The 13,359-nt window shown below is 53.3% G+C and overlaps 1 protein-coding gene across 1 annotated transcript; it reads left to right on the top strand.

Annotated features, from left to right (window-relative positions):
- The first annotated feature begins 5,467 nt into the window (after positions 1 to 5,467).
- Positions 5,468 to 12,111, top strand: LOC308177242 (uncharacterized protein). The gene is made up of 7 exons (XM_080554148.1): positions 5,468 to 5,673; positions 6,166 to 6,573; positions 7,493 to 7,672; positions 7,957 to 8,364; positions 8,918 to 9,016; positions 9,697 to 9,734; positions 10,291 to 12,111. Exons 1-7 carry the CDS (start codon positions 5,625 to 5,627, stop codon positions 10,438 to 10,440), a joined length of 1,332 nt encoding a protein of 443 aa, XP_080410274.1. The 5' UTR covers positions 5,468 to 5,624; the 3' UTR covers positions 10,441 to 12,111.
- The last annotated feature ends 1,248 nt before the right edge of the window (positions 12,112 to 13,359 follow it).

Here is a 13,359-nt window from a genome sequence, read left to right as displayed (position 1 = left end):
GGAGTGGACAGTAAGGTGGGTTGAGAACTGGCTGACTGGCCGAGCTCAGAGGGTGGTGATCGGCGGCACAGAGTCCGGCCGGAGACCTGCGACTAGTGGTGTTCCCCAGGGGTCGGTGCTGGGTCCGGTCTTGTTCAACATCTTCATCGACGACCTTGATGAGGGAATAGTGTCTGCCCTCAGCAAATACGCAGATGACACAAAGCTGGGAGGAGTGGCTGACACACCAGAAGGTTGTGCTGCCATTCAGTGAGACCTGGACCAGCTGGAGAGCTGGGCAGGAAGAAACCAAATGAGGTTTAACAAAAGCAAGTGTAGAGTTGTGCACCTGGGAAGGAACAACCGCACGTATCGGTACAGGCTGGGGGACGACCTGCTGGAGAGGAGCTCTGAGGAGAAAGACCTGGGGGTCCTGGTGGACGACAGGTTGACCATGAGCCAGCAGTGTGCCCTGGTGGCCAAAAGGCCCAATGGGATCCTGGCGTGCATTAAAAGGAGCGTGGCCAGCAGGTCAAAGGAGGTGATCCTCCTCCTCTACTACGCCCTGGTCAGGCCTCACCTGGAGTACTGTGTCCAGTTCTGGGCTCCCCGGTACAAGAAAGACAGGGATCTCCTGGAAAGAGTCCAGTGGAGGGCCACAAAGATGATACAGGGCCTGGAGCATCTTCCCTACGAAGAAAGGCTGAGAGAGCTGGGTCTGTTCAGCCTGGAGAAAAGAGGACTGAGAGGGGATCTCATCAATGTGTATAAATACCTGAGGTGTGGGAGACAGAGGGATTTGGCCAACCTCTTTTCAGAGGTTTGTGGGGACAGGACAAGGGGCAATGGCCACAAGATGGAGCACAGGAAGTTCTGCCCCAACATGCAAAAGAACTTCACGGCGAGGGTGAGGGAGCACTGGGACAGGCTGCCCAGGGAGGTTGTGGGGTCTCCTTCTCTGGAGATATTCAAGGCCCGTCTGGACGCCTCCCTGGGCAGCCTGCTCTAGGGAACCTGCTTTGGCAGGGGGGTTGGACCCGGTGATCTCTCGAGGTCCCTTCCAACCCCTACAATTCTGTGATTCTTCTGCTGCGCTATATTCATTTCTCTTGAAAAGCTCAGGGATTGCTGCTTAAATGCCTGCAGGACAATGAACATTTTTAGGGAGCTGCAAGACATGATGTGCATCATGGCAAGGACGGGGTGGAGAGTAGAACAGAGGGTGTGTGGAGAAAAACTGAGCTGATTTGAAGGCAGCGGGGGGAGGGAGGAAGCTGACCTACTCACCATGTGGGGGGAAATAGAGTTAATCTGATGGCACACAGGAAGGAAAGGAGTTACCTGAGGGTTTGGGGAGGTAAATTTCCCACCCATGCATTTCCGACCACCTACAGTTTGCTACAGGGTCCATCTCTGCCTAAATTTGTGCACCCGAATTCATTCCCTCACTGCATACACACCTTCAGTTGCCTCTGCTTGCCCTCTGGTCCCTTCTGGACATCTCCTTTTGCCCTGCAGTGACGCCCACATCTTTCTTTGGTGTCCTGTCCCCTCGGAATCGTTCAGCTTTTCGTGCTCCCTAGAGCAATCTTTCAGTGAAAGCAAAGCCTCCCCCTGACAAACATCTCTCAGTTTTGTGCTTGCCATCCTGAAATTCTTCTTCGCTAAGCTGAAAGCCATTTACCGTTTTAGCTCCTCATTTCTTTCCATTTTAGCTACATGAAAACATAGAAGCTATTTTAACAGGCTCCTTTAGCTAAGTAAACTGGAAAAAAAATCTTACCCGGAGTTAATGATTAACATAATTAAACACTTTAGTTCAAACCACAACTGTCAGGATCATGCAGACATAGAGGGATTTCATGGGGCTTTCGTTTTGCTTCGTGGCGCAACACAAAGTCACAGAAGGAATGAGGTGGAAGCAAGTCTGGAATATTTGGAAAGTATCACAATTTTAAGAGAAGACGGATGGGTCAGGAGAAATTCCTTGTGATGAAACTCAGATGCTCAGGAAGGGTGGAGTGCTGCTTATAGTATGGGAAATGCTACAAGTGATGTGCAGACTATGCAGTAACCGTGGCAGAAACCAGCTGGCCTTGAAACTCTTCCTTTCACCTCACGTTTTACAGATGCTCTGCTGACTCTTAAATGATCCACGGTAATGCAGATGTCTGAGTTGGTACTTGACAGCAGCAGCATGTGAGCAGTCTCTCTCCAATGGGCCCTTTGAATCTGTTAATTTTGCCCGCTGTCTCTTTTCACCTTTTTCTGTCAGAACTTTGAAGACCTCAGCAGTCAGGAGCCAGAGAAATTGCTTATCATTTCTGGATGCACTGCTAATGGGAAACACCTGTTTCCAGTTCATTATTGAAAGCCTAGATCTAACCCTGTGTCTGTTAACCAAAAGAAGCTCATTTTGACCTGAAGAGCACAGCGGCACTCCTTTAGCAGCACAGGTTTATTATACAGCACGGAGTGGTGTAATTGCTTACTACGAAATCTCAGTGGAGTGATTTGGGAAAGCAGGGATAATTCTGCACAAAGGATGATGCCAAGCCTCTCATCATCAAACTTAACAGGTCTTATAGCAAGGGTTCATGCTGCAGCCCAGACTTACGATGTGATTTTAGTCGTGCAAAAGCTGTGGTTGGAAACGCCCAACCCAAGCACTGTGAGGGTGGTGATGGAGCTGGGCGAAGGTGGCACGGCTGGACCCATCACCCCGGGCCTACAACCCAAAGCCATGGAGATCACACATCACACCTGCAGGCTGAACTGCAGGAGGAAGGTCTGAAAACCACCTCGAACGTCTGTGAGCAAAGGGCTAAGTTACAGCCAAGTATGGAAGGGTGTGAATTTTCTGGTTGTTGCTGAAACTTTGTTGTTTGAGCTGTGGGTGCTGCGGCTTTGAAGTCCCCCACAGCAGTCAGCCACTCTTCCTTCCCAAGTAAGCTGTCTGACCAAGTGAAAACCAGAGCCCAGCGCTGAGCACTGGGAATGGGAGAAGAGATGTGCAATGGGTACCGTGCGCTGGAGGTGGGATCACCATGGGGGTTTGGCCAGGTCTCCCAGCCAGGAGGTCAAGGAGCTCTTGAACCACGTGGAGACATGTGCATCTCTCCAGCTTCCCCCAGGACATGTCACCTGTCCTCAGGGCTCTCCCTGGGACAAGCCCTTCCCACCGTGCTGGTTTCCCATGGAGAAAGAAGGCCAAGCTCTGGGAAGCCACAATGAGACCCCTCTGATTTCTCCTAGCTGGGAGACGGCAGCCAAGGCAATCCCATTACATTATGTGGATATTCCCATCTGCAGGGATAGCCGTGCATCTCTCTCGTCTGTTGTGCAGGCTGAATTGTGGAAGAAATCCATGGGGCACAATAAATGGAGAAGGATGGTGGCCCAAATCCTGTGGACCTGACCAAGGAAGCCAGGACTCCAAGCCAAGCTCTCTTTTTCACATACGTACAGAAACAGAGCTGGTACTTCAGGACTTGCTTCTCAGACCGACCCTCCTGGAGAGGACTCGTTGGTGTTTTCCTTGTAGTTATTGACAGCCTGACTTCTGAGGTTTCTGGCGTGGAAAACACCTTGGGGGAGATGTTCCTACCAGGCTTGGGGTGATGCTGGGTCCGGGTGGCTCAGGATGCTGTTACGAGTGGACGATGCAGCTGCAGGCTAATGCTGCCCATGCTGTGCTGGTCGGGTTTCCTGCAGAAGCATGAGGGGCCCGTCCTAAGAGAAGTTTCTTAGAGGTGAGGATGCAAAACCTACCACATAGATGTGAGAAAAGACTAATTAATAGCTTCCTCTTACCTGTGTATCTATTTCAGCCAAAAAGCAGTGGTTCATCCTATGACTCAGGACTGAATCAGATGCCGCTTCCTGGGATATTTTGCCTGATATTTTGGGCTATCAAGGTCCAAGCACCAGGACTGAACATAGTTTATGGGGACCCGCAGAAACAAGGGGTCTCCAAGTCCTGAGCAAATGATTTCTTCCAGTATGCTTCAAGATGAAATGGCCCAGCTGGGGAGAAATGACAGAAAACGTCAGCATAACTCTCTCTGGTCCAGGTTTCTTCTCCGTGAGAGGTACTTCAGGAGCTCAGGTGCTCTCTCAGGATTAGATCAATGGCCCCATGGACGTGCTCCTGCACATCTACTGTGAAATCGGTGGCTTCTCTTTCTTCCTGTTGCTGTCTCACTGGATGGCAAAGCCATCATAATATAAATGTGTTACTGCAAATGGCTCTATTACCTGCTGTGACATTAAGGCATGGCTGCAAGAGCTTCCTGTCCGTGGGGTGGAAGCTTTTCTCTCGCTGCTGAGAGCTGCTTTCGTCTGCCCCAAAGGCCTTGTGTTATTTGCTGTTCCTAAACATCAAAATCCCCTTTAATTCCCATTTTCTATTTATTGGTGCTTCATGTTCTCTTGAACTCCTTTGTAGCATGGTGCCTTGTTCTTGGTGATGAACGTGTAAAGGAAGTGTGGTTTTGATGCTATGACATGATGCAAGCTTTGGACTGTGGAGTGTCAGCAATGATCTGTTTGCAAATGAATTAATATTAATAATAATTGTTCTAATGTTTACAGCTCCTTGTTCTTTGTCCAGTTCAGAGCTTCCTAAAATCCTCCTAAACTTCTCGGCACACTTCTGCTCCCCCAGCCTGCAAGATGCCACCAGCACGCTTCGCTTGCAGCTCCCTGCTGAGCTCCCAGCCCTTTGACCATCAACCATATCCTATCCTACCCACTGCGAGCATGCTCAGTGCAACAGGAAGGAAGAGGAAGAGGGAGGACAATGTGAAATCTCTCACCATCAGCAGAGCACTGCTCTTGAAGATGCAAGTTTGGGGAGCTTTGAAGCTCTTGGTGTTTTGCAGAGCTCCCTGCTACCCCGAAGGTGGTCAGTGCACGCCAGAATCCTTGAGGTCTGCGGCATCTGAGGGTGAACTGCAGCAGGAGGTAGAAAAGCAAAGAGGGACACGGCAAAGGTGAGGGAGAGCTCGTCCAATGTGGTCCATGCTCACAAACCAGCAGGTCCATGCCCTCTGCCATGCTTATGGAGAGATGGTTCCCTGGCATCCTCAGTGCTCTGCCCCTGTGATATCTGGGCTGCTTTCAGGTCCTTTGCTGCCACCAGTGCTTCCCATCCAGCTGCTCTTCTTCTAGAAGAAGTTGTGGGGACCATTGCACATCTCTGCCTGTCAGTTGACAAGGAAAGAAGATCCACGGGAAGCATCTGCCTCTCTGCCTGTGCACAGGTTGCCCGTGCATCCCCGTCAGGAGCCCTTCCTTTCTACATTTAAATACCCATTATATTTATATTCCAATAAATATCCTTTATATTCCAATATCTGGAAATAAACATTTCCAGGAGGGTGGTACAGCTCCTCACAGTGGGAGGAAGCTGCTCTGTTGGGAAACCCATGGACTGGGATAGGCACCGAATGTTTTTACACCAACAAACAGAGCTGGACTCCCGTGCAAGAGGCTTGTCTCAGTGCACCACCGTTGTTGACCTGTTGGCAGACTGACCTCCTCCCTGAGACGTGTCTGCATGCAAATTCTGAGGTCAGCACAGATGCCCAGCTTGTCACGGAGACACCCTGCATGCAGCCAAGGGCCGAAGGCAAGAGGACGGGATGTCTCCGCAGAGCTGCGCCGTTGTCTGCCTCACCCTGATGCTGGCGGGTAAGTTGGGATGGGGCAAGCAGAAAGCACCTTGGGTGATGTGAGAGCTGCAAGTGGGGTAAGCTTGAGTTGATGGAAAGGAAAGGAAGAAGCCGGTGGTGACCATGGAGTGCTCTCCTCAAGCACAGGTGGCTAGGGACGTTGGGGGAAGGATCACGAGGTTGATGTGCTCATTGCGAAACATCATCCAAGGGCTGGAGCCAGGACAGATGTTCATGGAGCTCCTGGTCACTGCTTGTGCTGCTCTGTGAGTGCTGCTGGTCCATCCCTGGCAATGACAGGCAGCCCGTGAGGGGTGATACCTGCAGGATGCCCCTGCCAGCTAGAGAGCTGCATCCCATGGGGATCCCACCAACGGGGATGCATTTTGCTGAGAGCCAGCAGAGGTGTGTGAGGAAGTGGTGGTGGGGCCAGGTGGGCCGCAAGCGCTGTGCTGCAAGGGGGGAGGAGAATCTGCCGCTGATCTGCTGATCTGCCTCTTCCCCTCTGCAGGGAGAAACCTGGGCTTCCTCGTGGAAATCCCGCAGGATGCAGTCAATGGCACCGTGGGGCAGTCCGTGCTCCTGCCCGTCTCCTACACATTCAACAGCTCCCCTCGCTTCCCAATGTCAATTAAGTGGACGTTTGGTCACCCCTTACAAAGAATCATCTCCTGCGTAGTGCTGAACTGCTCCCTGGGTGCTGGGGGGGCTCCCAAGAACTGCTCCACAAAATGTTACCCCTATGCTTCACATTCGGGCCGTGTTGAGCTCTTCCCCGAGAACGCATCCCTGCTGCTGCGGGACCTGAGGCTCAGTGACAGCGGGGTGTACAACGTCAGCTTTGTACAGCAACAGCAAAGCAGGCACATCACCCTGACCGTGCTTCAGCAGCCTGTCCCCACAGGCCCTTCCAGTGAAGGTAAGTGTCCCTTGTGCTGCCCTGGCAGAATCCCTGCCCCTCCTGATGGGGACAGCACAGGACCCCTGCGGAGGTGTTCCAGAGGAGGTGGCAGCCTCCCGCAGCCGCATCTCCGCTCTCCTACCGCAGGAACTTGTCAAGGAGCAGGAGGGATGGCCGCACGCATCCCTTGCTACATCCTGGGAGGCTGCTACTGCTTCATCCTGCTGCTCCTGCAGCTGCTCTTCCACCTGTGCTGGCTGCGGGGCAGCCGCCAGCAGCAGGGCAGACGTGGGGAAGCCTGCGGCTGCTGCTGGGGAGAGGGGAGCCAGCGTGCGCGAGCAGCCGGGGCCGGCACCCCAGGCTGGCAGCAGCAGCCGCCCCGCAGTGCCCGGGCAGAATGAAGGCGCTCAGCTGGTGGCTCAGGGCTGCTTTTCCTCCTGGCACCTGCCCCTCTGCGGGACAAACCGGGGTCCTGGCCGCTGCCTGTCCCCAGGCACCGTCCTGCCTCCAGCGCACAACCACTCCCCACACTCACATACCCCTTCTGTTAAATTCCCACTCCCATGGGCAAATAAAAACCTTTCCTCTGGCATCTCTGTCTCCAAAGTGCCTGGCATGGGGCTGCAGAACAACCTGAAGCAGTTCCAGCAGCAAAGCGAGGGCCGGAAGAGATTCCCAAAGCTTCTGGCCTGCCCCAGGAGGCCCCAGAGGCTGCTTTGGTGGGGCAGGGGCTGCTCGGCTGCTGAGGCTGAAGGGTGACAGCTGAAGGAAGGCCCGGTGAGCTGCATCCCCTGGAAAATCCCCCCAAAAACGGGGATGCGATGGACGCGTTTTGCTGGCAGCTCCCTGCTGCGTGCGTGGAAGGGGTGCTGGGGCAGAAGCAGCGCCCACAGTGGGGGCACAGGGGACACCCCGCAGCCCCCCTCTCTCCCCACAGTGTGCAGGTGGCACAGGAAGGAGCCGGGGCTCGCCCGCCCGCAGCGAACCCCACGGCGCCGAGGGGCTGAGCGAGAGCCTCCGACTTCCTCCCGGCCCAGGCGAGCGCAGCAGCCACAGGCGATGTGTCCCGGCCGGCGCTGCTGGGGCCTCGGCTCCCTCCTGCTGCTGCTGCTGCTCGGTGAGTTGGGGCCGGGGCAGCTGCCTTCACCCTGGGGACAGCCTGGGGGCTGCGGGTGGAAAAGCCAGCGGGGAGGTGGCTGGGGCTAAGGGGCTGGGGGTGCAGGTGGTGCGGAGCCCACCCTGGGGTGGCTGCATCCGATGGGGTCCCCAAAAACAAGGGCGCTGTGCTGAGGTCTGGTGTCTGGGCATGAGGGGCAGTGGGGCAGGGTGGGCTGCGAGCGCTGTGCTCCAAGGGGGGAGAATCTGCCGCTGATCTGCTGATCTGCCTCTTCCCCTCTGCAGGGAGAAACCTGGGCTTCCTCGTGGAAATCCCACAGGATGCAGTCAGTGGCACCGTGGGGCAGTCCGTGCTCCTGCCCGTCTCCTACACATTCAACAGCTCCCCTCGCTTCCCAGTGGCAATTAAGTGGATGTTTGGTCACCCCTCACAAGTAATCATCATCGGCACATTGCTGGACTGCTCCCTGGGTGCTGGGGGCGCTCCCAAGAACTGTACCGCAAAGTGTTTCCCCAGTGCTTCACGTTCACGCCGTGTTGAGCTCTTCCCCGAGAACGCATCCCTGCTGCTGCAGGACCTGAAGCTCAGTGACAGCGGGGTGTACAATGTCAGCTTTGTACAGCAACAACAAAGCAGGCACATCACCCTGACGGTGCTTCAGCAGCCTGTCCCCACAGGCCCTTCCAGCGAAGGTAAGTGTCCCTGTGCCGGGCACAGGCACCTCCTGCGCTGCCCCGGCTGTGGGAAACATTGAGCACATGCAGAATTTTGGTCCCTCCTTCCACGGGGACAAGCCACTGCAGTGAAGAGAGGATTCCCAGAGGTTTATTATGTGGTGCTGGTTGTGCTCCGCCAGTTGTAGCTGGAAGCCCAGCATTCCTCCCTCCGCCACCTTAATTGAAGTACGAGTGCTTCTTGCACAGCTGCTTGTCTCTGCAGGAGAAAGGCTCCCGTAGCAGCATTGCCTTTAGCTAAAATGAATGGCTGCAGAGAATGAATGGGAGAGGTGGGCTCAGGAACCCAAGCACCAGGTCTGAGTCCTGTACTAGGGCAATTGTAGTATTTGCTGGGGAGAATCGGGCACTTGGGGGTAAATCAGCGGCCACAGAGGCTGAGAAGAAAATGCACCAAATGCTCTCCTACCACTCACATACAACGTACATGAAATAATCACCACGGCAGTATCTGCTGCTACTGTATTCCTTTAGGAAGCACTTACAGCACCTGTTGTCTTCCAAATGCCAGGCACCAGCAATCAAGACCACACCCATAACTACATAATTGGAGCTTGCTCATTAATCTTCCTCCTTCTGCTGTTCCTGGTCTTCTGCGTTTGGCGCTTGGGTAGGTGGTTCAAACTTGGAGGTTGCACCTCTGGTTCCTTCGGGCATGTTCCCTGGGGATAAAGGTAGTGGGGAGGCTCTGGAGAGGTTTTGTTCTTCACACCAGAATTATTCCTTTCCTGTGAGCTCCCCTTCAGCGTACCACCTCCTTCCATTTGTAAAGAGTCATAGTTTCTAGTTTGTGATGCAGCTTAACAAAGTAGAAGCACAGCATGGGGCTGTTGCAATGGTTTTCCGGAGAACCCATACCTTCTGGTGCTGAGACCAGCATCAAGTTGCTGCATCGCTTCTAGCCTGTAAAAGTACAACTCCATGGACTCAGAAACGCATCCTCTAAGTGTGGCCAGACTGTTCTGTTGGGGACACTTTAAAACTCCAGCTGGGGAGAATACCTTGGGATATATGCACTGGACGATCAGCCAGCAAGGTGCTTATCTCCACAGCTCCCATCAAAACCTTCACCCCTGAGGATGCTTTTGTCAGGAGACAAGTTCATTTGTTTCCAAGTGGGAGATTTCACCCGTGCTTGGCTGGAGCAGCCACAGAAATCTCCGTCTTGATGGCAAAATCCACATCAACCCCCCTGGTGAAAGTGCCAGTATAGTACCTCTGGTTCCCCAGGGCTAGGAGAGGGGAGGGTGCAACCTGTCGGTAATAAAACCCTCTTTTTCCGAGGTGCAGTGCAGCAGAAGAAGAGGAGAATCGTTAAACAACAGCAGGTACAGAAAAAACAATTTGAAAGCTCTTTGGGTAAATGCTAACTGCTGGCTTAAATAAGATGCACTGATCTACAAGAATTGATTCTGAATTTAAAAATAGGAAGTTAATTCTGTGTTGTAAGGCCAAGTTGCAAAGTGGTAAGTGACCCTGGGGTACTCCCTTCCCCCAGCTGCACGTTTCCCCTTTGCCTCCCTCCCCGACCCCAAAAGGACCTGATTTTACCTTCATGGCTGAGAAGCCTAGGGACAGCTTTGGCTGACAGCAGCAAGGAGGGTGCAGAATGGTTAAATGCAAAGCAATGTGCAGATAGTCACCCTTCCCTGCTTGGCAGCCTCACGGGTTTATGTTGGGGCACTACTTCAGGGATCGCTGTGGGCTGTGCAGACAGCCAGGATCAACCCCAACCCTCCCATGGGCAAAGCCACCTGGCCTTTACATAGCTCCTGCTTCTGCTGACTCCTCCTGGCTTGTTGTTAGCAGCTCCAGGACCCCTCCTGATCCCAACATCCCCTGGAGAATACTGTCACCTTGTGTGTTTTCTCTGTGCTTCTCTAGGCCCTGAACACACAGGAGCCCCACGTGGACAACACTGCGGCAAGGGAAGTAATGACCATTTATTCCAGAGTCGGAGACAGCTTTGAACATCCAGAGCTGAGAGCATCACCACAGGTCATCTACTCATCCATAACCTCCCTCGATTCCTGAGGACAGGACTGGGCACCCCCAGCTCCTGCTTTGGCTGCAGGAGCTGCCCGGAGCAGAGCTCTGAACTTTGCAGGAGATAGCCCTGCCACAAAAGTGGCTGGTGATTTTGTCACTGACCAGAGAAATGTGCCCAAGGTAAAGGCAAAGCAGCAGTGCATCCATGGGAAGCCTTATTCCACTGACTCACCTTAATCTGAGGGCTAACGGAGAGCACTGAATGTATTTCAGTCCTGTGCTCCAGGGTCACTTACCAATTGTCTTGTCATATTAAAAGAACGCATGAAGATCATCTTTTGACCTGGAAAGCTGTCCATATTTTTATGAGTATGCCAAGTTACTGTAGAGCAGACTCTTCCTGCCATGAAATCTGCTTGGCCTTGGGATCCCAGGGCAATAGGTTCCTCTGCTGATCTTTTGAAGAGTCCCCTTAAAGGGCAAGGAGATGGGACTTACTGTACAATGGAGTTCCTGGCACGTGGTGGCATTCCTTTAAAACTGTTTGTACAGGTGGAAGAAAGCTGAGGTGCCTAACTCTGTTTTAAAATTAAAAGCCACATCTCCCCTAGCAGCACCACCTTTTTTAAAATGCAGTAAGGGCATAAATTGATTTTGTTTTGCTCTGGGCTTCATGGAAAACAAGACAGTACATACCGAAACATGGAGCCCCATCAGTAATAAATGGATGCTAGGACAGGACAAGAGTGCTAGACATCTCCTGACCACAGCCAGGCCCAGAGAGAGCACGGAAACTGCTGCTGCTGCCTCCCTCTTTGCATGCTCCTGTGTCGGCTGGGATGATATTCAAGAGGGACAATGATGATGATGGTGGTGGTTCAAGCCCCCAGCACCAGCAGCCCCTCTCCTGGCTCCAGGTGAAGGACCCGGCTGCTCTGCTCTTGGAAAGTCCTGTTAACCTTCACGACAGCAGAGGTTTTTTTTCCAGAAAACAGAAGCTCTTTGTGACTTAATAAAACCGCAAAAGCTGAAAAGTTGCCTTAGGTATGCATGAAGCTTTTGCAGTGGTTAGCGTGAGGTCTTAAGTAGCAGGAGAGAAGAAAGTACTAAAAAAGTGAAGCAGTAGCAAATAATTGCACAGGAAATGTGGCTGTCAGTCCTCAGGCTAAAGCACACGTGGTCACTGCCTTACTGGTTGTCCCCTCAGCAGACCTAATTTTGTTCCTGACCCCTGCTGAAGGATTTGGAAACACCATCCCCGCAGAGCATGGCAGGACAAGGGAGGACTGCTGAGATCTGCTCCTCCACAGCTGTGAGTGGAGCCCACCCCCAGCAGAAAAACCTCTTGATCTCCCTGGTGCCTGCTAGAGCACAAAATAACCTGCAGCAAAATGAAGACCTAGGTCTGAATTTGGACATCCAGTGTTCACCCAGAAACACAACCACCCCTTTATGAGCCTTTTGTCTCCCAGAACAGCTTCTTCTCGGAGAAGACATCTTTGGAGAGCCCGGTCCCTGAAATGTCATCTGCAAAGAAGACCTGCAAGGCAGGGGGGATTAAATCCTCCCTGTGGGACCGGGGTCTCAGGGGGGCACGAGGGAGCCCTTGCAGGAGGTGAAGTCCTGCTGCACCCATGCTCAGCTAAGGCCCAGGAAGCAAAGTGCCCCTTCTGTTTCCATGGGTTTTCTCAGCTAAAATAAAGTTTTGCAAGAGTTCCCAGAGTTTTGCCTTATTCTCCTGCTCTTTGGTAGCATTGAGGCACGTTGTGGGTCTTGTGGTTTACTGTGAGCTTGGAGGAGTGGCTGGTGGTGGGGACAGGAAGGGAGCAGACAGCTCATCCAGAGCCAAAGGGCAATTACATTTCCTGGACATTTCATACACATTTTCAAGTGCAGCAATTTTCGCTTTTGCTCTAACATGCCCATATGCTTTCTTTTCAGCAACTCACTTGCTTTTGAGCTAAAATTCACTTTCTGCCGTCCTTGGTCTCAGGCAGGTGAGTTTGTCCTGCTGGACCGGTGCCACACAGAAGGGGCTGCAGGACATGGGGTGATAGAGGAACTGCAGTGCCCAGTTCTGGAGCTTTTGGGAAGCGTTTGGTCCATGCATCTCTAGAGGAAGGCCAGTGTCTGCTGGTGCTGCATAGGCACTGATTTGGCACAGTTTTGTGCTAGTGAGGCCTGCTGAGTCTTGCCATCCACAGTGGGCCGCACAGAAAGGGGATCCCTGCATTTGTGCATGGCGTGGGTGAAACTCCACACTTTTTGGGGGGACTGCAAGTCCCCAGGGGCCAGGGGAGGGGAAAGCAGGCCCTACGCTTGCCTCACGCAGCAGCACAGTGCAGGCAGACCCCACAGCGAGCCCACGGCTCCTCTCGTGGCCCACGCTGCGTGCAGAGCGCAGAGGGAACTGCAGCAACCGATGGAAAAAAGAGAAACCGAAAGAGAAGAGGGGGGCTGGACGGCCACACACGCTACGTTGTGCTTTGCGTGCTTCCCTATCCCTGCCTTCCTCTCCCCCCTGCTCGCCCTGAGCTCCCACCACCACAGGCCTTTTGTTCTCGCCCACACTGCACCGCCTGTCTCGGCCTCTAGCCCCCACACTGCAGCGTCACCAACTGCCTCTGCCTTTTCATTTCCTTCTCTGAGCTGCTTCCCCGCAGGGCCCTGCCTCGCAGGCCCCTTCTTTGCTTGCTCTTTGAAGTTCTTAAAGGTCAGTGTGGCTTTCTTCGTGGCTGCAGGCAGCTCGGTGCTTGCAGGTCTTGCAGGTGCTTCTCAGACACCCGCTAGCTACACCTCAGAGCAACTTCCTCTGCTGGATACACGCGGCCTTTGAATTAACAACTTCAGGTAGTGCACTGGTCCTCTCAGTGGCCTTGCTGCTCATCCTAGTTTATTCTTCCATGTTTTAGTCACGGAATCACAGAATCACAATATTAGGGACTGGAAGTCCATCCCATGTGT

The sequence above is a fragment of the Anser brachyrhynchus genome (genome assembly GCF_964034855.1).
Source record: "Anser brachyrhynchus genome assembly, chromosome: 13".
NCBI lineage: Eukaryota > Metazoa > Chordata > Aves > Anseriformes > Anatidae > Anser > Anser brachyrhynchus.
Note: the sequence above shows the minus strand (reverse complement) of the source record. Positions and strands in the feature narration are given on the sequence as shown.

What these genes read in the sequence shown, in the direction of transcription:
- LOC308177242 (XM_080554148.1), top strand. Translation starts at nt 5,625, where the DNA reads ATGTCTCCGCAGAGCTGCGCCGTTGTCTGCCTCACCCTGATGCTGGCG. An exon ending in CCTCACCCTGATGCTGGCGG is followed by an intron (nt 5,674 to 6,165) that starts GTAAGTTGGGAT and finishes TCCCCTCTGCAG; the next exon opens with GGAGAAACCTGGGCTTCCTC. An exon ending in CTTCTGCGTTTGGCGCTTGG is followed by an intron (nt 9,017 to 9,696) that starts GTAGGTGGTTCA and finishes TCCGAGGTGCAG; the next exon opens with TGCAGCAGAAGAAGAGGAGA.